The sequence below is a fragment of the Mytilus edulis genome, chromosome 12, assembly GCF_963676685.1.
Source record: "Mytilus edulis chromosome 12, xbMytEdul2.2, whole genome shotgun sequence".
Taxonomy (NCBI): Eukaryota; Metazoa; Mollusca; class Bivalvia; order Mytilida; family Mytilidae; genus Mytilus; species Mytilus edulis.
The window spans coordinates 8,091,517-8,119,032 of record NC_092355.1 but is presented as its reverse complement, the minus strand read 5'-3'; the positions used below and the strand labels follow the sequence as shown (position 1 = coordinate 8,119,032).

Sequence of the window (27,516 nt, the reverse complement as noted above, 5' to 3'; positions counted from 1 at the left end):
AAAGCCTCTCTTCAAGTGTTCGGTTGTGTGATCAGTTTTTCCAGTTGTCGTCGTATTGTCAACTATTTAACATGTAAGTAACTTTATACATTTACCTATCTTAACTTATCTCTTATAGCACTCATCATCATTCCCGGCTACATGACACAGATGATAACGCGTTCGGTCTATTTTCTGGCCTGAAATCAATCTTAATAATTTCATGCTAAAATCCAAATTTACTCATTACATAATTAACATAAAACATAATTCTACGTAGATTTTCCAATTTATCAAAGGAGTAGGTCCGATCAGGACCGATTTTGGCCTCTAACTTCAGGTTCATCTGACGAAAGATTTTGACCACTTTTTAAACACTTAAGTGTCTATTTCATTTGATTCAGTTAGTGTATGTGAAAGATTTTAACTGATTTAGTCATTAAAAACGAACCGATTCAAGCTCAAATATGAAAAATCTACCAAATATGATGAAAAATGTCACTTTTCAGATGTTTTTTGTCAAAAATAAATGTGGCCGCATCCGTGTTCATCCTCAATCTTTATATATGTTATGTATTATCATCAAATACAACTTACATTTCAATATTAAGCATGAACACGAATGCTGCCACTTTCGTTTTACACGAAAACCGTCTAAAATTTAACTACAATGCTAGAATTGTGAAGATTTCAGTAATTTAGCATGACTTAATGGTGCTAGTACCCGATATATGTGCATTGTATTGTCAAAAACAGCCCACATTTATGAAGCAGAAGCATTCTATCGTCCAATAAATAACTAAAAGTTTACATTTTAACAATTTTGTAAAACTGCTTTATTTTGGGACCAAAAAGGGGTCTTACTGGACCTACTCCTTTCTGCATCTTTTTTATATGTTTTTGGGATACGATTGCTTTCAAGCAATCTGTAGACTTATAACATTGACGCAGGGCCATGCCCTCATGTCAACCGTTTTATTCTAAACATTAAGGAACATCTCAGATTCTAATGATTGCCTTGCTTTAAAAGGTAAAAACATACAAAAGGATTGAACTTAAACAACTTTCCTGTAATGTTCTTCTCATAATCTTCATGTTTGATATTCCCCTTGACTTATATGCGTGTTTTTAACAACACGGAAAATCAGACTTAAGCAGTATTTATATTTAGTGTTTTTATAAATTAATTTAGAAACACGTCGGAGGGAATTCCCCAGTTTTGATAAAATGCGAGAGTTCTCTGAATTCCAATAAATCTATTTCTGTCATATAAGAACTGAAATGGAGTTTTTCTTATATGTCACCGTTGTGAAACTTATATTTGATATTGTACGCTCATAAAGAAATGGAGAACCATCTAGGTCGTTTAATTATCATTTAATAAACGTTGTTGTTCCAAATCACAAGTCAAGGGTGTGTCTATGTAATTATGTGCATTCCCCGATCCATTGATTAATTTGAAACTCATAGGATCCTTTCCATGTCTGTGTGCTATTAAGGGTTATTGTTATTGCATAATTTTAAATCATATGCATCTTTTTAATTAAAATAAATGTAGTCCACATCGTAAAGATGTAACTTTAACACCCCTTCAGCCGGAATGGAGTCTTCCATATTATCGTTTCGAGTTGTCTCCCTTCCGTAAGTAACTTCCGTCAAAATCAAAATACGAGAAAAATTAACTCGTTAGATTACGATAAACGTCGTATTATATTAAAAACGATCGCAATTTAAACAATGAAGTGTGTACGGAAAGGAGTCATGCCCACTGACCCAAAGAAAATTAAATATTTAATGAGTTAGAAATGAGGTTCCTCCTACGATTAATGGTGATAAGATACGAAGTGAAATACCTTCTCTCACTCTCAGTGACTGCTGTGGAAAATAAACTTGGAATTGATAGTACAAAAATAAAACCCATTAAGTACATTGCTCATCCACTTGTATACGGGATTGGCTATTCTTAAAGTTGAGTAACTATTCAGATTACGAAAATTACATTTTACATGACTGTGCAGTTGAATTAGTTTTGAAAATAATACTATCCAGCTGTACTAGGGCTGCCAAAAATGCATGAGACTCACGCATGATCATGCTTTTTTGCGGCATTATCTCTCGATCTATTGTTTTTTCTTTGATCTTTTCAATTTTGACCAAATATCACGCATTAGCTTTATGAAAAGTTGGCAGAAATTCTGTATACATGTGTCAATGAAAATAATACACCTTATCGCTATTTGTCCGCCATTACTGGATATCGCACAGGTTCCCGTAAAATTTTGACGTCATAAAACAACATATCTGATGCCACAATGTAAAAGTGATTGTTGTATGCGTCAAAAGTTCAAGGGGCCGGGTCAGCCGGGATTAGCGATAAGGTGTATGGCAATCGTATCCCTCAGAGCATTCTGCTCTTTGATTAGATTGTATTGTAAGTGTTGCATTTTTTCCCGAAGAGAACAAAACTGCCAAAATAAATTACACCATATTAAAAGTGCACATGCAAAGGTATTGATAAAAGTTTTGAATTCGCCAAAACAATCAACGCCAAAATATTTCGTATACCTTACTCAAGGAAAATCGCGAAATTTTACACCCGCGAAAATAACCCGCTGTACGGTATTATATTTACCTTTTCATTTGAACAGTTGAACCAAATTTCTTTCTTAACTAAATTCGTGTGTCAGTTTTTGATCCGTTGATGATAATCGATAACTCATTTATTGACGTCTCTTTTACGATCTACATTCAAGACAACACCTTTGCAAATACTTTCGTTATCATTTGTTGTTAGGAGTTAACCAGTAGAATGCATTAAAATTTTCCCCACAAGATCCTGGACAGAAGTATAAATCGTCATTTACAGTATGTATACGACTTCGTTTTTCTTATATCTTTTATTTAAAAATGATTAATTTCCTTTACTTTCATTTTTAAAACTTTGCAATGAAACAATCACTTCATCACATTTGAATGAGCGACATAACAGAACAAATCACCCTTCCGGAGCATCTAAGATTGCATCCGGTATTTTGTGAGGTTCGTATTGCTCAGTCTTCAATTTTCAATGTTGTGTTTTGTATACTCTTATTTGGCTTTACGTCTTTTTCTTTTTTTCTTTTTTGTTCCTATAGTGTTTGATAGTTTAAGACCCACCATTTTTTCATAAAATGCACTGTACCAAGTCAGGGAAAAGGCCATTGTTACATTATAGTTCGTTTCTGTGTGTGTTACATTTTGGTGTTTCTGTTGTGTCGTATAGTTCTCTTATATTTGATACGTTTCCCTCAGTTTAAGTTTGTAACCCGGATTTGTTTTTTATCTATTGATTTGTGAATTTCGAACAGCGGTATACTACTGTTGCCTTTATTTATGTTCGACTTATGAGATTTTATGCCCCTTTGCTATCTTTAGCCTTTCTTTTACAGTAAGTATACTACTGTTGCCTTTATTTATGTTCGACTTATGAGATTGAATGCCCCTTTGCTATCTTTTGCCTCTCTTTTACAGTAAGTATACTACTGTTGCCTTTATTTATGTTCGACTTATGAGATTGAATGCCTCTTTGCTATCTTTTGCCTCTCTTTTACAGTAAGTATACTACTGTTGCCTTTATTTATGTTCGACTTATGAGATTGAATGCCCCTTTGCTATCTTTTGCCTCTCTGTTACAGGAAATATACTACTGTTGCCTTTATTTATGTTCGACTTATGAGATTGAATGCCCCTTTGCTATCTTTTGCCTCTCTTTTACAGTAAATATACTACTGTTGCCTTTATTTATGTTCGACTTATGAGATTGAATGCCCCTTTGCTATCTTGTGCCTCTCTTTTACAGTAAGTAAACTACTGTTGCCTTTATGTATGTTCGACTTATGAGATTGAATGCCCCTTTGCTATCGTTTGCCTCTCTTTTACAGTAAATAAACTACTGTTGCCTTTATTTATCTTCGACTTATGAGATTGAATACCCCTTTGCTCTCTTTTGCCTCTCTAAAATAAATTCTGTGTGTCCAAAATGATATCTTGATTTACCATCATCGAAAATTTTAATATCAGAAAGGTACAAAGTCATTGAAACTTTTGGTGCTTATATTCTAAAGGAAAATAAAAATAATAGCATAATAACTGTATCAACTTTTAATTGCTCATGTTATAGGACTGAGTTTATTTCTTGCATTTATTGCCCGAGGCAAAAAATTCTAGAAGTATCTTTTAACCAAATAACCAGTTTATCTGAATGGCTGTTTTAATTTTTTGTATAATTTATTGTCCTTATGTTCTAAGTTACGGACCTGCGTTTCAGCATATAGGTTGCATTTCTGTAAATACCGACAATGCAATTTCCCATAGGAACTCCTTTTACGGCTAAAACTATAACACTTTAACTATAAAGCTTTGAAAAATGTTTTATCTTAGAACGGAAAGTCCATATGCACTACTGTTTCTTAAGAATATAACCAATCCTCTATGTTCGTCTGTTTCATCATGACGGCGGATATATAGATTTGAGAAGAAGTGGTATAAGTGCCAATGTGACCTCTCCCCATCCAAGTGACCATTTGTAAAAGGTAAAACATATACAAGCACCCACCCATGTCCACTCTGTTATTTTGTATCCATCTGATGAGTTGAGCCTTTTTCAACTGATTTCTATAGTTAGTTTTTGTGTTGTACTGTTTCACCAATGTTCAAGGTCAGAAGGAGGGTTGGAAATGTGATAACATGATTAACCCAGTAACCTTCTGTTTGTATGTATTTTTTGTACATAAATTAGGCCGTTTTTTTCTCGTTTGAATTGTTTTACATTTGTCATTTTGTAGCCTTTCATAGTTGACTATGCGGTTTGGGCCTTGCTCATTGTTGAAGGCCATACGGTGACAAATATTGGTTAATTTTTGTGTAATTTGGACTCTCGACATTTGTCATTTCGTGGCCTTTATAGATGACTATGCGGTTTTGGCTTTGGTCATTGTTGAAGGCCGTACGGTGACTTTTAGTTGTTAATTTTTGTGTCATTTGGTCTCTCGACATTTGTCATTTCGTGGTCTCTTATAGCTGACTATGCGGTTTGGGCTTTGATCATTGTTGAAGGTCTTACGGTGACAATTTTTTGTTAATTTTTGTGTCATATGGTCTCTTATTGAGAGTTGTCTCATTGGCAATCATACCATTTTTTTAAATGGATAGCGGGAGACAATTACCCTGTTGACGCACCTGGTCTCACTGCCTTTGGAAGAGCATTCGATCCACTCAGGGATTTTATAACTTATTTGTCTATTCGTAATCGAATTGCAATATTTAAACAAATGTAAATTACTGTCACCTTTATGTAAATTACCATAGAAACAATATTTTTTTCCAAATCTTTTTAATGTGTTTGAGCTTTTGATTTTGCCATTGCATTAGGGGCTTTTAATTTTGAATTTTCCTCGAAGATCCGTATTTTTGTGATTTTACTTTAATGTAATTTAACATTATGTTTTAGATATAAAGAGAAGAAACTTAGAATCATGATTTTAACAGTAATAGTTATTGTAATCGTCAGCTTACTAGAACACACGTATGCTGTACCATGTATTGGATTCCAAAAATTCACATGTGATTGCACAGGAACAAAAGTCGATTGTAGCTCCAAAGGTTTAACAGCAATACCTGAAGGTGTACCTATAAATACAACAGAGTTGTAAGTATGATATTTAACACTAGCTTCTATTGATTTTTTAGTTACTCATTAATTTGAATAATCTGATAGTCAGCTGTCTATTTAAATTCATGTTTAATTGTGATGGATTTATTTTGGATAAATGACTAATGTTCCTGAATGTGGCGTTTCAAGTTTTATTTTGAAGTCGAGGTTGATGACGATGGAGATTGTTTATCAATCAAGTTTAGTTGAATACTATGAATTCATTAATGTCTGTGAGTAATTATGTTCGTGGATAATATTATATTTATAAATATTATTTTCATGAATATTTTAGCATTGTTGATATAAGACCGCATTCAATCATATCCTATATAAAATGTAACGTGTTTAATATTTGAATTTGTGGTTTGCCCTTACTCATGAAACCCAGAAAAAAACTGTTATCACATTCATCAAAAGGAATTCAAAGTAGGCTTTATTAACTACAAACGAAGCTTTTGTGTTATCTATTCTTTAAATTCCTCATTAAAACTTTTATTTCTCATTTTGATATCACCGACCCACTGATCTCGTAGTAGCGTGTTCGCCACGGCTGTATGATGTCTTGCGTAATAATCCCCGTCCGTCCGTTTCATACCAACGACTATAACATTCGTATTAGCTGCTCTTTGCTTCATACGCTAGACAAAGAAGCAGTTGACCAGACGGATTATTCTCATTTAACATAAACATGAGGACAGTGCGAGATTGAAAGATATGTGGCATTTGAATCAAGGTAAAAAAGAGAGTATTCTCTTGAAATAAGTTTTCAAGAAGAATTTTCGTATAGGATTTCACCATTAACGTACTATTAACTAACGAGCTTTTACCCGTTTCACTAAAAATCTCTTTATCCACATTAGGTCACAATCAACGTACGCAAAAATGATTCTTGACGCGAATGTTGTGAACGAAGTTCAAGAAGCCAGTGTTGTACTCCCTAAATTCATGTTATACTTTATCTGACTAAAGATTAATCAGTAATATTATTTTTAGAATCTTAAGCTACAACAAGATATCAACGGTAGCAGCAAATGCGTTTGATTATTGTGTATCGTTGGAAATCTTCTCTTCCAAGGCTATAATAGGATGACGACTTTCGAATATATTTGTCTCGAGTATCACTAAAGAGATAAGTAATGTCGAAAGGATTATCTAGTGCAATGAGACTGGTACCGTTGATAATATTAGTATGTAACAAACGCTTACTATTCACGTTTTATGTCGGGGAAAATTCTCTCATTTCGTCGATCAAATTGATACGTAAGGAGATACAATTCCACACTCAATCTAGCGTTAAGCAATCGTCTTCAAGCAATTTTCTTTGACGCGAATATATGACTTCATTGCTGAAAATTATTTTCTCATATGAATAAAAGTAAAGGATCTAAGTTATGATTGAAAAATAGTTTTTCAAATATCTCATTTATATTGTACCCAAATTTCCTCGTAGTTAATCAATATTTTTGTTCTTCGAAAAATTGAATAGTAAATGAGTAAAAGTATAAGCAGTTTAACAGACGGATTGTTCTCTAACAACACAAACCTGAAGAGAGTGTAAGTTTGAAAGATATTTATCATCAGTATACCGGTTAAAACAAAGATGCTTTTTCTTTTTTGAATAATATTCAGAAGTTGAAGTTCAGATTAACGTTCTAAGAGATAACCAGTCTTTTAACATTTCACACACGATCTCACTTAATATAATGTGTGTTTATGTCAAAAAAGGCAAAACCGACAAACGCAAAAATGATTCCTGTTGCGGACCTTTCTGATAAAATTCAAGAATCTAATCTGCTAGTGTTACCCTCGCATTAATTATGTGATACTTCATTTTACTAAAGATTAATCAGTAAAATTATTTTTAGAAACTTAAGGAGAAACAGGATTTCAATCATACCAGCAAATGCGTTTGAGGATCTTGTGTTATTGAAATCTCTGTAAGTCTTATTGTTACGATAAAAAAACGAGATAAACTATTTAGAATAATCGAACTCTAGGGTCGACTTTAGATAATTGTTTTTTTTAATTAGCTACTTAAAAGTTTGACAATTATTGTACCTTATCTATCTCTTCATGCAATGCTCTCATTCCTTGTCAGGGGTTTACTTTACATTTGGTTTTTGTGGTTTTATCATTTCTTGAAAGTCTGTATAAGGTTTTCAACCTTCATATAATTTTGCTTGAGTTTTACTTAATTAATGTCGAAATGTGTATCTGGTGGTTTAAAATTGATCACGTGAATATTGTAACTGTGTAACCTACGCTCATATTAGCGTGTCCCTGTTGAGACATTTATCTTCATCCATCGATCAAATAATATACACTAGAAGCTATGCCGGAGCAGAGTATTTTCTGAAATTACAATCAGTCCGAGCTCAATCTAACACCAAGCAAATATCTGCAGTCCACCTTTCTTTGAAAGAAATATAAGACATTAAGGCTGATTTTTTTTTTAAATGCTAAAACAAACGGAACAAAGTCTTGATGGACAAACACAATTTTGAAAATAGCTCATTTATATTGTACCATGCATTCTCCACAAATCATGTCACGATAGAGAACGACCGAAATTATAACTTATTGAACTCTTTGGTCGACATAATGATTTGCACGTAATTTAACATCCTCATCCCGAGGATGGTTATTGCAGTGATGATGTGTGGTGCGGTTGGCCATGACGTACATTAATAATTCGCTAGTTAATCCCTATAGGTATCACCATCTGTTAGAAAATTGATACCGTGAATATTGTTACTATGTTACCAGCGATGACTATTCACGTGACCCGGATGGGACAATTCACTTCTACCATCGATCTAAAAAAAAAAAACAACACTAGAAGCTTTGTCGCAACAGAATATTTTCTTAAAGTACAATCAGTGCGAGCTTAATCCAACTTCAATCCAACGTCTGCAGTCAACCTTTCTTTGAAATAAATATTAGACATTAAGGCTGAGAAAGTTTTTTTTTTCTTTAAATAATAAAACTAAAGGAATGGAGTCTTGACGATCAAACACGATTTTATAAATAGCTAATTTATATTGTACCCTACGTTCTTCACAAATAATTGATACTTTTGTCTTCAGAAATTTGGGTTCAAATCTTTTAAGCAGTTTACCAGGCGGGTTGTTCTCAAAGAACATAAACCTGAGGACAATGTAAGTTTGATAAAGAAATAATTCATGGCAGCCATAGATTTGTTTTCATTTAACCATGGGTTGGGCATTTATATTCGAATATTTTACCCTATGCGTTAGCTGCCATGAATTGTTTCGATTCTAATAGAACAAATGTAGTATTTTGTGAACCGTTAAAGCCCTAAACATACTGTGTTGGCTGTTTCGTTTAACCCAATTTTGATAATATTAGTAACATCATATAATTCAATGATATTTTTTAACCGTATTTTTCACTTATATATTTTCTTCCAATGTAATTTTATTCGTTTTGAAGCTTATAAGAAGCTTTAAAAGCCCCGGTAGTTACATTTGATGTTTTGTTTACGGAAAGATACTTGTGACGTCACCTTGTTTCGTTGCCATGCCAAGAAAATAACATCACTTCGCGGAATTTTTGTTTTATGAAATTTCACCCTGAAAAATTAAATGAAACTTACTCCTTTGTTTATTTTGCTGTACATAAGAGATACATATATTGTATCCGAATCTTGGCCTACGTAAACTGGGGTTTTGATGTCAAAAATTGAAGCAGTAATAAGTTGGTCGTAACGCGGAACAGCCGCTTTTGTGTATTACTGCGTTTGCGCTAACGGTTGACATATTGTGATGTTACTGTTTGACGATAATAGGTTTTCATGTTAGAATAAATATTTATCATTAGGTTAAAACAGATTTTCTTTTTCTTTTTAACAATAAATAGTATTTTTCAAAAATAAAAATTCGGATAGGTTTTTTATTAACGTACTAAGAGCTACCAAACCTTTGCACATTTAACACACAATCTCTTTATCCCCAAAAGTTTATAATTGACATACACAGAAATGTTTCTTGATGCAAACGTTTTGAATAAATTCAAGAATCTAGTAATGTACTGCCTGTACATAATCATGCTATCCGATTTTTTTTACTGAAGATTAATCAGTAATATTCTTTTTAAGAGACTTACAGAAGAACAGGATATCAATCATACCAGTAAATGCGTTTGAGGATCTTGTGTTATTGGAATATCTGTAAGTCTTATTGTTACGAAAAGAACGAGATAAACTATTTAAAATAATCGAACTCTAGGGTCGACATTAGAAATGTGCGTTATAAAACATCCTCATCCCAATGATGCTAATTGCAGTGTTGTTGTTAAAGTTTGGTACCGTTGACCATAAATTACATTAATAATTCGCTAATCAATCCATGTTAGAATCTCCATCCCATCAGCCAAAACATTGATACTAGCATGAAAGTCTGTACAATGTAGAATGATGTATTAGGTTTTCGATTTTCGTAAATATTTTCCTGAGTGGTACTAAATTGACAGTCAATGTCAAAATACGCGTCTTTGGATATAAAATTGATAACTTTGATATTGTTAATATGTAACCAACACTTATATTCGCGTGTCTAGGAGGGTCATTTCCCTTCTGTCATCGATCAAAAATACACCAGAAGCTATACCAGAGCAGTGTATTTTCTGAAATTACAATCAGTCTGAGCTTAATAAACGACAAGCAAATATTGGCAGTCAACCTTTCTTTCAAAGAAATATTAGACATTAAGGCTGACATTTGTTTTTCTTTTAATAATAGACAAAAGGAATGCATTCTTGATTCACAAACATGGTTTTATAAATAGCTAATTTATATTGTATCCAGCTTACTTCTCAAATAATTGATTTTTTTTTCAGTGTTTGTTTGATAAAGAAATAATTCATGGCAGCCGTAGATTTGTTTTCTTTTAACCATGGGTTGGGCATTTATATTCGAATATTTTACCCTAAGCGTCAGCGTTACTAAATATTAATCAGTAAAATTCTTTTTAGAAACTTAGAGAGCAACATGATATCAACCATAGCTGCAAAAACGTTTGAGGGTCTTGTGTCATTGAAATTTCTGTAAGTTTTATTGGTGTAATGAATAACGATAAGAATTATAAATTATCTAAATCTTGGATTAACTTCATGAATTGCATGGCTTTTAACATCCTCATCCAAAGTATAATTATTTTTTATGATGCTTTGAAAGTTTGATGCCCATGACTAACACAAGTAAAACCCCATTTAGTCCCTGTGGATACCAGAAAGCCCTGTAACTAGAACTTTGGAACTGACATGAAAATACGGATATTAGTTTTTAGAATTTGCTATAATATCTTGAAATTTTTTTTTAAATGCTAAAACAAACGGAACAAAGTCTTGATGGACAAACACAACTTTGAAAATAGCTCATTTATATTGTACCATGCATTCTCCACAAATCATGTCACGATAGAGAACGACCGAAATTATAACTTATTGAACTCTTTGGTCGACATAATGATTTGCACGTAATTTAACATCCTCATCCCGAGGATGGTTATTGCAGTGATGATGTGTGGTGCGGTTGGCCATGACGTACATTAATAATTCGCTAGTTAATCCCTATAGGTATCACCATCTGTTAGAAAATTGATACCGTGAATATTGTTACTATGTTACCAGCGATGACTATTCACGTGACCCGGATGGGACAATTCACTTCTACCATCGATCTAAAAAAAAAAACAACACTAGAAGCTTTGTCGCAACAGAATATTTTCTTAAAGTACAATCAGTGCGAGCTTAATCCAACTTCAATCCAACGTCTGCAGTCAACCTTTCTTTGAAATAAATATTAGACATTAAGGCTGAGAAAGTTTTTTTTTTCTTTAAATAATAAAACTAAAGGAATGGAGTCTTGACGATCAAACACGATTTTATAAATAGCTAATTTATATTGTACCCTACGTTCTTCACAAATAATTGATACTTTTGTCTTCAGAAATTTGGGTTCAAATCTTTTAAGCAGTTTACCAGGCGGGTTGTTCTCAAAGAACATAAACCTGAGGACAATGTAAGTTTGATAAAGAAATAATTCATGGCAGCCATAGATTTGTTTTCATTTAACCATGGGTTGGGCATTTATATTCGAATATTTTACCCTATGCGTTAGCTGCCATGAATTGTTTCGATTCTAATAGAACAAATGTAGTATTTTGTGAACCGTTAAAGCCCTAAACATACTGTGTTGGCTGTTTCGTTTAACCCAATTTTGATAATATTAGTAACATCATATAATTCAATGATATTTTTTAACCGTATTTTTCACTTATATATTTTCTTCCAATGTAATTTTATTCGTTTTGAAGCTTATAAGAAGCTTTAAAAGCCCCGGTAGTTACATTTGATGTTTTGTTTACGGAAAGATACTTGTGACGTCACCTTGTTTCGTTGCCATGCCAAGAAAATAACATCACTTCGCGGAATTTTTGTTTTATGAAATTTCACCCTGAAAAATTAAATGAAACTTACTCCTTTGTTTATTTTGCTGTACATAAGAGATACATATATTGTATCCGAATCTTGGCCTACGTAAACTGGGGTTTTGATGTCAAAAATTGAAGCAGTAATAAGTTGGTCGTAACGCGGAACAGCCGCTTTTGTGTATTACTGCGTTTGCGCTAACGGTTGACATATTGTGATGTTACTGTTTGACGATAATAGGTTTTCATGTTAGAATAAATATTTATCATTAGGTTAAAACAGATTTTCTTTTTCTTTTTAACAATATATAGTATTTTTCAAAAATAAAAATTCGGATAGGTTTTTTATTAACGTACTAAGAGCTACCAAACCTTTGCACATTTAACACACAATCTCTTTATCCCCAAAAGTTTATAATTGACATACACAGAAATGTTTCTTGATGCAAACGTTTTGAATAAATTCAAGAATCTAGAAATGTACTGCCTGTACATAATCATGCTATCCGATTTTTTTTACTGAAGATTAATCAGTAATATTCTTTTTAAGAGACTTACAGAAGAACAGGATATCAATCATACCAGTAAATGCGTTTGAGGATCTTGTGTTATTGGAATATCTGTAAGTCTTATTGTTACGAAAAGAACGAGATAAACTATTTAAAATAATCGAACTCTAGGGTCGACATTAGAAATGTGCGTTATAAAACATCCTCATCCCAATGCTGCTAATTGCAGTGTTGTTGTTAAAGTTTGGTACCGTTGACCATAAATTACATTAATAATTCGCTAATCAATCCATGTTAGAATCTCCATCCCATCAGCCAAAACATTGATACTAGCATGAAAGTCTGTACAATGTAGAATGATGTATTAGGTTTTCGATTTTCGTAAATATTTTCCTGAGTGGTACTAAATTGACAGTCAATGTCAAAATACGCGTCTTTGGATATAAAATTGATAACTTTGATATTGTTAATATGTAACCAACACTTATATTCGCATGTCTAGGAGGGTCATTTCCCTTCTGTCATCGATCAAAAATACACCAGAAGCTATACCAGAGCAGTGTATTTTCTGAAATTACAATCAGTCTGAGCTTAATAAACGACAAGCAAATATTGGCAGTCAACCTTTCTTTCAAAGAAATATTAGACATTAAGGCTGACATTTGTTTTTCTTTTAATAATAGACAAAAGGAATGCATTCTTGATTCACAAACATGGTTTTATAAATAGCTAATTTATATTGTATCAAGCTTACTTCTCAAATAATTGATTTTTTTTTCAGTGTTTGTTTGATAAAGAAATAATTCATGGCAGCCGTAGATTTGTTTTCTTTTAACCATGGGTTGGGCATTTATATTCGAATATTTTACCCTAAGCGTCAGCGTTACTAAATATTAATCAGTAAAATTCTTTTTAGAAACTTAGAGAGCAACATGATATCAACCATAGCTGCAAAAACGTTTGAGGGTCTTGTGTCATTGAAATTTCTGTAAGTTTTATTGGTGTAATGAATAACGATAAGAATTATAAATTATCTAAATCTTGGATTAACTTCATGAATTGCATGGCTTTTAACATCCTCATCCAAAGTATAATTATTTTTTATGATGCTTTGAAAGTTTGGTGCCCATGACTAACACAAGTAAAACCCCATTTAGTCCCTGTGGATACCAGAAAGCCCTGTAACTAGAACTTTGGAACTGACATGAAAATACGGATATTAGTTTTTGGAATTTGCTATAATATCTTGAAATTTCGGAATAATTCTAATTTATATATACACTTTATGCAAAGCTCTAATTATTTATCTGAATTCCACTTGATAATTGACAGTTGTTGTTTTATCATCTCTTCCAAGGCTATATAAGGATGTCGACTTTCGAATATATTTGTGTTGAGTATCACTAAAGCATGTAAAGAGATAAGTAATGTCGAAAGGATTATCTAGTGCAATGAGAATGGTACCGTTGATAATATTAGTATGTAACAAACGTTTACTATTCACGTTTCATGTCGGGGAAAATTCTCTCTTTTCGTCGATAAAATTGATACGTAAGGAGATACAATTCCAAACTCAATCTCGCGTTAAGCAATCGTCTTCAAGAAATTTTTCTTTGACACGAATATATGACTTCATTGCTGAAAATTATTTTCTCATATGAATAAAAGTACAGGATCTGAGTTATGATTGACAAATAGTTTTTTAAATATCTCATTTATATTGTACCCAAATTTCCTCGTAGTTAATCAATATTTTTGTTCTTCGAAAAATTGAATAGTAAATGAGTAATAGTATAAGCAGTTTACCAGACGGATTGTTCTCTAACAACACAAACCTGAAGAGAGTGTAAGTTTGAAAGATATTTATCATCAGTATACAGGTTAAAACACAGATGCTTTTTCTTTTTTAAATAATATTCAGAAGTTGAAGTTCAGATTAACGTTCTAAGAGATAACCAGTCTTTCAACATTTCACACACGATCTCACTTAATATAATGTGTGTTTATATCAAAAAAGGCAAAACCGAAAAACGCGGACATTTCGGATGAAATTCAAGAATCTAATCTGCCAGTGTTACCCTCGCATTAATTATGTGATACTTCATTTTACTAAAGATTAATCAGTAAAATTATTTTTAGAAGCTTAGGGAACAACAGGATTTCAACCATAGCTGCAAAAACGTTTGAGGATCTTGTGTCATTGGAAATTCTGTAAGTGTTATTGTTGTAATGAATAACGATAAGAATTATAACTTATCCAAATCTTAGATTAACTTCATGAATTGCATGGCTTTTAACATCATTATCCAAAGGATGATTATGTTTGTGATGCTTTGGAAGTTTGGTGCTCATGACTAACACAAGACGTAAAATGCAATTTATTCCCTGTGGATATCAGCAAGCCCAGTAACTAGAACTTTAGAACTGACATGGAAATATGGATATTGGTTTTTGGAATTTGCTATGATATTTTGAAATTTCGTAATAATTTTAATTTATATATACACTTCATGGAAAGCTCTTATTGTTTGTCTGAGTTCCATTTGATAATTGACAGTTGTTGTTTTCTCATCTGCTCCGTATCGGCTATATTAGGGTGTCGACTTTTGAATATATTTGCCTCGAGTATCACTTAAGAGATAAGTAATGGCGAAAGGATTATCTAGTGCAATGAGACTGGTACCGTTGATAATATTACTATGTAACAAACGCACCTATTCACGTTTCATGTCGGGAAAAATTATATTCTTTCGTCGTTCAAATTAACACGTAATGAGATACAAGTCCAGACTCAATCTAGCGTTAATCAATCGTCTGCAAGCAATCTTTCTTTGACTCAAATATATGACTTCATTGCTGAAAATTATTTTCTCAAATGAATAAAAGTAAAGGATCTCAGTTATGATTGACAAATAGTTTTTTAAATATCTCATTTATATTGTACCCAAATTTCCTCGTAGTTAATCAATATTTTTGTTCTTCAGACAATTGTATAGTAACAGTATAAGCAGTTTACCAGATGGATTGTTCTCTAACAACACAAACCTGAAGATAGTGTAAGTTTGAAAGATATTTATCATCAGTATACAGGTTAAAACATAGATGCTTTTTCTTTTTTAAATAATATTCAGAAGTTGAAGTTCAGATTAACGTTCTAAAAGATAACCAGTCTTTCAACATTTCACACACGATCTCACTTAATATAATGTGTGTTTATATCAAAAAAGGCAAAACCGACAAACGCAAAAAGGATTTTTGTTGCGGACCTTTCGGATGAAATTCAAGAATCTAATCTGCCAGTATTACCCTCGCATTAATTATGTGATACTTCATTTTACTAAAGATTAATCAGTAAAATTATTTTTAGAGCCTTAGGGAACAACAGGATTTCAATCATACCAGTAAATGCGTTTGAGGATCTTGTGTTATTGGAATTTCTGTAAGTCTTATTGTTACGATAAAAAAACCGAGATAAACTATTTAGAATAATCGAACTCTAGGGTCGACATTAGATAATTGTTTTTTTTTAATTAGCTACTTAAAAGTTTGGCAATTATTGTACCTTATCTATCATTTCCTGTAAAGCTCACATGTCTTGTCCGGGTTATACATAACTTTTGATTCTTTGTGGTTTTATCATTACTTGAAAGTCTGTACAATGTACAATGATGTATTAGCTTTTCGAATTTTGTAAATATTTTCCTGAGTGGTACAAAATTGACAGTCAATGTCGAAATACGCGTCTTTGGATATAAAATTGATAACTTTGATATTGTAAATGTGTAACCAACACCTATATTCGCGTGTCTAGTAGGGGACATTTCCCTTCTGTCATCGATCAAAAATACACCAGAAGCTATATACCAGAGCAGTGTATTTTCTGAAATTACAATCAGTCTGAGCTTAATAAACGACAAGCAAATATTGGCAGTCAACCTTTCTTTCAAAGAAATATTAGACATTAAGGCTGACATTTGTTTTTCTTTTAATAATAAACAAAAGGAATGCATTCTTGATTCACAAACATGGTTTTAGAAATAGCTAATTTATATTGTATCCAGCTTACTACTCAAATAATTGATTTTTTTTCTTTAGATATTTGAATGCAAATACTATCAGCAGTTTACCAGATGGAGTGTTCTCAAAGAACATAAACCTGAGGACAGTGTTAGTTTGATAAAGAAATAATTCATGGCAGCCGTAGATTTGTTTTCATTTAACCATAGGTTGGGCATTTATATTCGAATATTTTACACTAAGCGTAAGCTGCCATGAATTGTTTTGATTCTAATGGGACAAATTTAGTATTTTGTGAACCGTGAAAGCCCTAAATATACTGTTTTGGCTGTTTCGTTTAACCCAATTTTGATAATATTAGTAATATTATATTATTCAATGATATTTTTTTTAATCGCATTTTTCACTTATATATTTTCTTTACAATTATTGTACCTCATCTATCTCTTCATGCAATGCTCTCATTCCTTGTCCGGGTTTCACTTTACATTTGGTTTTTGTGGTTTTATCATCTCTTGAAAGTCTGTATAAGGTTTTCAACCTTTGTATAATTTTGCTTGAGTGTTACTAAATTAATGTCGAAATGTGTATCTGGTGGTATAAAATTGATCACGCTCATATTAGCGTGTCCCGGATGAGACATTTCCCTTCATCCATCGATCAAATAATATACACAAGAAGCTATGCCGGAGCAGAGTATTTTCTGAAATAACATTCAGTCTGAGCTCAAGCTAATACCAAACAAATATCTGCAGTCAACTTTTCTTTGAAAGAAATATATGACATTTTTTTTTCAAATGCTAAAACAAAAGGAACGGAGTCTTGATGGACAAACACAATTTTAAAAATAGCTCAGTTATATTGTACCATGCATTCTCCACAAATCATGTCACGATAGAGAACGACCGAAATTATAACTTATTGAACTCTTGGGTCGACATAATGATTTGCACGTAATTTAACATCCTCATCCCGAGGATGGTTATTGCAGTGATGATGTGTGGTGCGGTTGGCCATGACGTACATTAATAATTCGCTAGTTTATCCCTATAGGTATCACCATCTGATAGAAAATTGATACCGTGAATTTTGTTACTATGTAACCAGCGATTACTATTCACGTGACCCGGATGGGACAATTCACTTCTACCATGATCGATCTAAAAAAAAAACAACACTAGAAGCATTGTCGAAACAGAATATTTTCTTTAAGTACAATCAGTGCGAGCTTAATCCAACTTCAATCCAACGTCTGCAGTCAACCTTTCTTTGAAATAAATATTAGACAGTAAGGCTGAGAAAGTTTTTTTTTTCTTTAAATAATAAAACTGAATGGAGTCTTGACGATCAAACACGATTTTATAAATAGCTAATTTATATTGTACCCTACATTCTTCACAAATAATCGATACTTTTGTCTTCAGAAATTTGGGTACAAATACTTTAAGCAGTTTACCAGGCGGGTTGTTCTCAAAGAACATAAACCTGAGGACAATGTAAGTTTGATATTTGTTATAAAAATCAATGTTAAAAAAGAGAGTTTCTTTTTCTTTTTAAAACAATATTCAGAATATTTTAAGAGATTGTTCGTAAAAGAGAGGCGAAAGATACAAAAGGGACAATGAAAATCATGAATTATGCAGTCATTTCAATAAATTTTCTTATTAATTTTTTTTTAGTTTTTCGAAACATGAAGTTTTTTCTACTCCAGACATAGATTGCTATAGGCAAATTTAAAATTTTCAGTTTATTTCTCTTTTGCTTAATATTTGAGTTGGTCTTCCGAGTCTTAGAGTTTATTCGAGCGACACTGAAGAGTTTAATGAAGACAAAACGAGCGTTTGGCGCAAAAGTATTTAAAGCCTGGTATCGTATAGGAGTTTGTCGGTCACTAACACGATGTTTTGGTGTCTCAACTCACAATAGAAATGCTTTCGCGGTCTTAGCTCTTTATATACATGAATAGTCGTAGGATTTGTAAATTCCATACGTTTGTCCTACACCTGTATTGTCTATACATCTTTATTGATCCAATTATAGATTTTTAATTGATTGAATCTTAAGAAGTATAAATACAACTCATATCATGTTTTCATATTAAATGCAAATCAACGAATTCTAAATCCATACAATAAAAATTCCGAATATCGACTAATAACGTATAACAATGTTATTAGCAATGACTTAAAATACATTGAAAATTGACCATTTAATACGATTACATGTGTCTGAGAGCTGGTCATTAATACAGATCTAGTACAGAAAAGCCGGTTAACACAGATTTTTAACTTCTGTTTTTTGGTTCAAAAAGGTGTTGGAAAATGGATGAGTGTATTACGCGAAATATAAGTTTTCAAGATGTTTGATGTTAGAGTTGTTGTTATTTTTCATATGTTATACTATTTTTTTTTCTTTGAGTATATACAATTATGGACGGTACAAAATATGAATTGTCAACAATAAAAGATTATTTCTATGAGGGTGCAGTCTGAAGTGAGAGAAATTTGTAGGATGAACAATTTTTGATATGCATCGGTTCGGAAGGACCACATTTGTTTAATTATACCAAAGGGCCTTTCGAACCATTGAAAATACATGTTAAAGATGATCTTGAACATGTCTTAATGTTGTAAAAAAATATTTTTCAAAACATTTTCGTCAAAGAATGAATGTGTACAACAAATCAAGACTCTTTTTGTGAAGTATTGGTTGCCCTAAAAAGGGCCGTTTGTGAAAGCTATCATCGACACCAGATTGATTTCAAATACATGTTTCTTCGTCACTCCAGTCAACGGAACAGTTCTGACCTCGACCTTGCCATTTTGTTTACATACATCAGTGATGTCATTTTCATGGGAGATAACTCGTGTAAAAATTAAGAGGCTCAAAGGTTTATATAAATCGGTGAATAAAAGGGTAATTCATAGCACATCATTATTTTTTAGGGTTATTCGAAATTCCTTGCATCAAAATGATAATTAGCCCAAATAGTTCATATTGATCCCGTATGAGTCTTCATATAGTCGCGTTTATCTTTAGTCAGCTTTTGGAGGTTATCTTAAGTCATTGATTAATAAAGGTATCATAAAATGGGTGTTTTCGTATAAATCCTGTATTGTGTCCTCGTACAGTCGTATTGGGTCTCGATCAGCTGATTGACACTCGGCTACGCTTCGAGCCAATACTGCTAACAATGACCTAATGCGACTGTACTTATTACTTAATAATAACGGATTAATATTGCTGGTTTATTTTAAGCTTTTAAATGTTTTTATTTCAAAGATTTACGAGCCAATGCGTTAACAACCGTGTCAGCCAATATATTTAGGGCAATGACAAACTTAAGGGCTTTGTACGTATTATTGACTTACTTATAATAGTATAATGATCAAAAGTATATACGACATACATGTAAAAAGAACTGAATTCAAATATACTGGTTTCAGTTTTGTCCTTTTTAAGTCATTTTATTAGATAGAAAAACTTTTGTTTAAATGAAAACCACTAAAAGATACTTTCCGATTCGAGAAAACAAGTGAAGGTCATATTCTGTTAGCATTCGTGTATAAATTTTATTTAGTTTTAAAAAAAAGAGAGAAAAAAACCGGAAGTACGACAGTAGTTTACTGATGTTCAATTCTGTTAAAGCTAGTAAGTAATTTGATTGCAAAGAAAAATGATTATATCGTTATTTCTCGATTAATATGATTTTTTTCTAGCATAAAATCGTCCAAAATTTTCGACTCGCTTCGCTCGGCGGTATACAATCCGCTTTAAGATTTGCGTCCCTTTCAAACATCTTGGATCCGCTTCTGAACAATCACCCGCCATATCAATTTACACTTATTTTATATTTAATTCGTTTCCCTCAGTTTTTGTTTGTTACCCCGATTTTGTTTTTTGTCCATGGATTTATGAGTTTGAACAGCGGTATACTACTGTTGCCTTTATTCATACTGTCAAACTTTGGAATAGGACACAATCAGTTAAATTACAAATCAGACGAATTTGCTGGTATGTTAAGATTAAAGACTGCGAAAAAATTATGTAAGACTCTAAGACATTGACACAATATATTTCAGTGTACTTCATTATTACTTTTAGAAATCTAAATGTCAACCAATTGGTATGTTGCAATATGACGGATTTATTAAAATGGACAGTCCTCCAAACAGAAATTAAAATTTATGGAAAATGCCACGATTTTGTTACAGTTACAAATATCAGAGATTTTGATATATCGAACTGTGCAATTCCAGGTAGGTAATTCAATAGTATTTCCTTGAATTACTGCAATCGTTTAATCAATGAGATCAGTATAATTCACTCAGATACGAAACATACATAGGAAAAACACACATAACAATATTTAAAACAGGAATTATATCATATATTAAGTAATTACAAATCACAAGTGACATATGACCGACAAAGGAATGAAAAGGAGATGAGAAAATTAGCATACCATGTCAAATTGGTTTACTTTTAATAGAGGAAAAACGCATTTGAAGTATTCATGTACACAAGCATAAACTGTATTACAACTCTGATGTCTATGGAATTTCATGCGACTTTCATACAAGTGAGAGGGTTGGCTAGCTATAAAACCAGGTTTGATCCATCATTTTCTACATAGCAAATTGCCTTTGCCAAGTCAGGAATTTGACAGTTGTTTTTCATTTGTTTGATGTGTTTGAGCATTTGATTTTGCCATTTGAGTACGGACTTTCCGTTTTGAATTTTCCTCTGAGTATTTTTGTTATTTTAATTTTTAGGAATGCTGGACAATCAAGATAAAATCACCATAGTAGAATAGTCAGTGTAAACTGATGAGCTCATAAAGATGCAAGACTATCTTCATCAACGTTTTTATGTTACATTCTCTTCCAGGCATCACAGTTAACATTTTAAGAAATCTGGAGGTACAACTATAATTTTGAAAGCCAGTCCAATAATATGAATCAAACTATAGATTAAAACAAATCGATGTTTCAAGAAAATTTTCGTCACTGATATGAAATATATTGCGTATTGCAAGGTTTTACAAGTACATGTAAACTCTTATTATATTTTAAGTTGATGGTCGGTGGAGTTCGTGGACAACAACATCGTGTTCCATGACATGCGGTAATGGCATGACATATCGAAATAGAACTTGCGACAACCCCTCACCTTCTGACGGCGGAAACATGTGTCAAGGTGTCGACAACGAATCGACAGTTTGTAATCTCGGAGATTGTCCAGGTAAATTTTTCTTAAATTGTAAAGAATTCAAAAAGAAATATAAAATTCGCAATCCTGGTCTTAAATATGTTAGATATGTAGTTGCACAGTGAAACAGACTTATCGTCAGATTTATGGTATTAATCAAATGAAAGGCAACCAGAATTGAAGTTGAACTTTCAACGAAACACCACATAACATCTTTAAATAGTTACTGTACCCCAATTTTGACATTTTAACCTACTATGTCTGTTTATTATCCTCACACATTGATGTCAATATAATGGAATTTTATGCGACTGTCATACAAGTGAGAGGTTTAGCTTGCTATAAAAAGCAGGAATATGACAGTTGTTTTCCATTTGTTTGATGTCTTTGAGCTTTTGATTTTGCCATTTGTTAAGGAACTTTTCGTTTTGAATTTTCCTTGAAGTTCGGTATTTATTATATTTTACTTTTTACATATTATCAAAAATCAACAAAGAAATATATTTCGTATAAAGACATTTCTTTATACATCTTGAAAATTGTATTCAAGTTTATAGAGACCATTGTAAAGATGTAGGATAATCGGATTGTCAGTTGGCCAACATTCATAGAAACAAAAGTAAAGATAATAATTTACTAAAACTAAACTGATCAAAATCATACAAAACTAAACACAATTACAACATTTGTTTATAAAGAGAAGATCCATTTTTTATTTAAATTATTTGGTGTGGTTTTAACCAATATTTTTTTATATAATTTCTTAAACTTGACACTCATTAATATTAACGTTCTTCAAATAAAAATCACAAATTCATGGGTATGGTCGCAATGTAGTTCGGTTAATGCGCATTTGGGCCTATTCTAAATTAAAACTTGATGAGATACCAATTTGATGATGATAGCATGGTGGTTGATGCGAGTATTTTTTTTTTCAATTGGGTTTAACGTAACACTCCACTACATATTACATCTGGGTTGCGTTCAATATGATCGGTGCTACGTAGGGCTACTACCGAACGTGTAGCTAGCCTAGCGGTTAAATAGATCTAGATAAACCCAAAAATGTATGTTATCTAGAAAATCCAAAAAGGCGTCAGAAAGGATATAACCCATGACGTCATTTTGATAGGCTAGCTACGTAGCATATCGGTCGACATACATAGATATCTAAGACATAGCGGCTATACTAGCTGCTACGATATTGAAAGCAGCCCTGTCAACTTTTTGATGTTATATGAAGAGGTGTGTTACGTAATAGACGTATACAAATAATTATATAAAGTTGACGTGTCATATTAAATGGTTGATAAAAATCTCTAATATAAATATGAATACCATTGTGCATTCTTGATACTTACTTCGTATATCCGAATTGGAATTTGTTTGATTTTTTATTAATGTACATGTACGTCTTGTGCAAAAAATAAAATCTCCTACATACTATTAAAATCTGAAAGAAACAAAACAAGGGTTGTGTTTTGAGACGTTCATTTATTTCCATTCGAACGGTCGGTCTGTTATTTCAAAATTCAAACAAACATTAAAAAAAATAATAGTTACAATGCTTTTGTTTTGAATTTGGAATAGATGCTTGAATTGTTGCTTCTGATGTCATTTTCATTAAGAACGACAAAACACTAAGACCAAAGATGAATAGATAATTAAAAACAGAACGATAAAACACTAAGACCAAAGATGAATAGATAATTATGGACCACTCTGCCTGAGGGCTTTGGAATCTTAATTTCAATATAATTTCTAAACCAAGATTCAATAATGGATAAAATTGTATTCTGAAACGTTTTGTGTTTCTTAATTACAACATATACAAGATTGAAGTATACACAGCTAATGAAAAAAGGAAGCAGATATGTGTTTGAGCCTAATACAAATAAATCGCAACGTACTTTAGAAAAAAAATGTTTAAATCACCATCACCTTGCAATACTGAATATAAGCCATGTATATTTTTTAACAATATTCTTTATTCTTTTGTATCATAGTTGATGGACATTGGGGCCTCTGGTCGTCTGTGAGATGTTCTGTTACCTGTGGTAATGGCATAGGAATAAGAACTAGACGATGTGACAATCCTGCTCCTTCTGGTGGTGGAAATGGTTGTGTTGGTTGTGATAAGAAAAAAAAACTATGTTCCTTGGGAAAATGTCACAGTAAGTAATATTATAATATTTGAATACCGTTTCTGATGACAGTTGTACTTTTAATTATTGTAGGCATTTACACTATTGCTTGGCATTTACGGGTAAATAGTCAAAGCATTTTTTAATTTTAATATTTTACCAGTCATGTTATAGCTGTACAAAGATTTAACCCATTAAAAGGACATATTTGACAATCCTTTCCGTCATTCAACATTTGTTTTCTTTCTAATCAATAATACGTTCATTTAAAGGACAATGTACCTTTGTTTTCTTACCTTTTTGCTAACGTAAATGGAAGTGCATTTTTAATTGTGAACAAATATCCGGATCCTTGCAGCAAACACATTTCAAGTGATGGAACAGGGTATGGATTCCTTAAAACAACTGAATTGAGGGATATTTTATTGAAGTCGCTACAATACGACTTTAAAAATATAAATCGGGATAAAAATGCAATATATATATATATGTGTGTGTATTATATTTATTATATCTTATTTTGTCTTTTTGTCGTCAATTTCATATAATGCTTACAATTTCTATTTTTCAGAATCGTGAAAAGATGCAGCCAAAAACAAAAAAATAGGTAAATATAATTTCAAATGAATTACTTATATACAATATTTGTATAATCTGCACTTTTTTCGTATTTTTTGCACGTAACATTATTATTTTTTCATCAACTAATAAGTTTTTAGTGTCCCATTTGATCCCTTTGCATTAGAAAATAGTAAAAAAAAAAAAAAAAAAAGGAAAATAATGCTTTCAAAAAAGTACTTTTTTTTGTGAAAAAACGCAAGCCAAATCAATATCTGTTGTATTTTGAAAGGTTCTAAACAAATTGTCATTTTCGATGCCATTAAAAAACATAGGAACTTTTAAGACTATTCTAGTTTTGGCAATTCAGGTTATTTTTGTATGTAAAAGAGAAAAGAGAAATATAAAAAGGCGGAACATACCGATTGGACATTCAAAACGCACAAACAATGAAAACTAATCCTAGTGTTCTTCTTTTTACTTCTGTAAAGTTTTTGAAGTTTTTGAAAATGTGATACTTTGTAAAAAGAATAATTTTAAATTACAAACAAAAATCGATTTTAATTATAATTTAAAGTATCGGATAAAGAAGCCATGTATTTGTTTATTATTTTAACGTTTTGTTTAACATGTTTATGGGTAACAGTATTTATAGGTACCAATGGTCAACGGTTTTTGGACAGTTTTTCGTGTTGAACAAGAGACCTTCACCAATCTGCTATTGTATGATGAGCATTTAAGATCATCCTAGGTTTTTGGAATAGTTCGAATTGCTCGATCCATAGTTTTCTGTTCGGTGTTTTTCTTAATATTTTTTTTTTTTTACCAAGGTGTTGTCAATGTTTCTCTGACTTCTGATTTGTAGTTGCACTTCTCTTTTCAAACATTCAGCTTTAATATAAAAATAGTATACACAAAAATATACACAAACAGTAAATCTTAACAATGACGGTTATAAATATAATTTACAAATTTTCTGTTTTCTGTAGATGGAGAATGGAAGAAAGCAAGAAAATTAAAAAGGAAATCTCATCACAGACTAATGAAGAATATCATGAATTAAAATAAAACCGGAGGAACAATGAATTATGTGTATCACTTGTGGCTGTAAAGATAAATTTCATTTGCTGATTTTTGTTTCTCATAGAATAATTTTTAGGGATTTTAGATGAGATTATAGGGATACATGTTAATATCTTTTTTCTCTCATGTATCACTTTCAGGAATTTGAAATTGCTCTGTAGTGATACATAACAACTGTTTTTTGTTTTGTGTGTTATATATCATTTGAAAGGGGTTCCCCATGAGGTGATAGGGATAATATCAACTGTATTTCTGTCTAATATATAATTCAAAAAGGTTTCTCTTGAGATTGTAGGAATAATATCAACTTGTTTGTGTTTCTCATATATCATTTAAAAGGATTTCTCGTGAGGTTGTAGGGATATCATCAACTGGTTTTTGTTTCTCATATATAATTCAAAAAGTTTTCTCGTGAGGTTGTAGGGATAATACCAACTGCTTTTTGTTTCTCATATATCATTTAAAAGGGTTTCTCGTGAGGTTGTAGGGATAACATCAACTGCTTTTTGTTACTCATATATAATTCAAAAGGGTTTCTCATGCGGTTGTAGAGATAATATCAACTGGTTTTTGTTTCTCAGATATCATTTGAAAGGGTTGTTTCTCATGAGCTTATAGGGATAATATCAACTTGTTTGTGTTTCACATACATCATTTGAAAGGTTTTTTTATGAGGTTATAGGGATAATATTAACTGGTTTTTGTTTCTCATAGATCATTTAAAAGGTTTCCCGTGAGGTTGTAGGGATACTATCAACTGGATTTTGTTTCTCATATATCATTTGATAGGGGTTCTCATGAGGTTATAGGGACAATCTCAACTGTTTTTTGTTTTTCATATATCATTCAAAAGGGTTTCTCGTGAGTTTGTAGGGATAATATCAACTTGTTTTGTTTCTCATATATGATTTGAAAGGAGTTCACATGAGGTTGTAGGGAAAATATCAACTGATGTTTGTTTTGTCATATATCATTTTGAAGGATTTCTCATGATGTTGTAGGGATAATATCAACTGGGTTTTGTTTCTCATATATACTTTTGAAGGGTTGTTTAATATGATGATAAAGGGTTAAATCGTAATTTGTTATTTTTTTCTCATATATTACCTTACGGGTTTCATAAGAGATTGTATGGATAAATGTAAACTGGTATTTGTGTCTCACATATTTTTTTGATGGATTTCAAAACTGGCTGAAAGAAAACACGGAAAACATGCCAACTGCATTTTTATTCAAATATATGATTGTAAACTATCTGAAATAAATGTCAATGTTTTTCCCCCTCATATTTCTTTTTAAGAAATGGATGTTCAGTTGACTCTATCTTAAAAACACTTTTATATATTTGTTATGTGCTATTTTTTCAATAACAATTTTATACTTATAGAAAAATGTGTTTTAAAGGATTCTTTCGGTATGTTTAAATGCATCAATAGAGTTCATTCAGTTTAAAATGTTTATCAATGAGCAATATTTGTCTGAATTTTTTATGATACCTTTTGCTAATATGAAGTTGCGCCTTGTGGCATTTTTTTTTACATTAGTATAGTGCAACTGCTGACATTACTTTTCATTGGAATCATTTAATATTTGGCTTTCGCAATAAATCTTGATAGAAATTTGTAGTTATCTTCTTTTTGTATACAATAACTTATTAATAATAAAATAAAACAATGACCAATCTTACACAACATATAAGGTATACCTAAAGCAATCTTGAACATGTCATATAGTGAACATATAACACTTTCAATAACATATGCTGGCATGAGCATGCCATGTTATCATTAAATAACGCCTTCAAACCATATACTGAAAAAAAATCCATCACAAACATAATATATCGGGCAATTATCACCATACAATATACAAAC

General features: G+C 31.8%; 1 protein-coding gene across 1 annotated transcript; it reads left to right on the top strand.

The window, feature by feature from the left end:
• LOC139498883 (carboxypeptidase N subunit 2-like) lies at nucleotides 1-27,261 on the top strand. Its single transcript, XM_071287470.1, has 16 exons — nucleotides 1-73; nucleotides 5,468-5,665; nucleotides 7,537-7,608; nucleotides 8,758-8,829; nucleotides 9,789-9,860; nucleotides 11,640-11,711; nucleotides 12,671-12,742; nucleotides 14,769-14,840; nucleotides 15,614-15,685; nucleotides 15,997-16,068; nucleotides 16,725-16,796; nucleotides 20,751-20,905; nucleotides 21,723-21,890; nucleotides 23,864-24,031; nucleotides 24,573-24,608; nucleotides 25,549-27,261. Exons 2-15 carry the CDS (start codon nucleotides 5,493-5,495, stop codon nucleotides 24,578-24,580), a joined length of 1,320 nt encoding a protein of 439 aa, XP_071143571.1. The 5' UTR covers nucleotides 1-73; nucleotides 5,468-5,492; the 3' UTR covers nucleotides 24,581-24,608; nucleotides 25,549-27,261.
• Nucleotides 27,262-27,516: the final 255 nt, after the last annotated feature.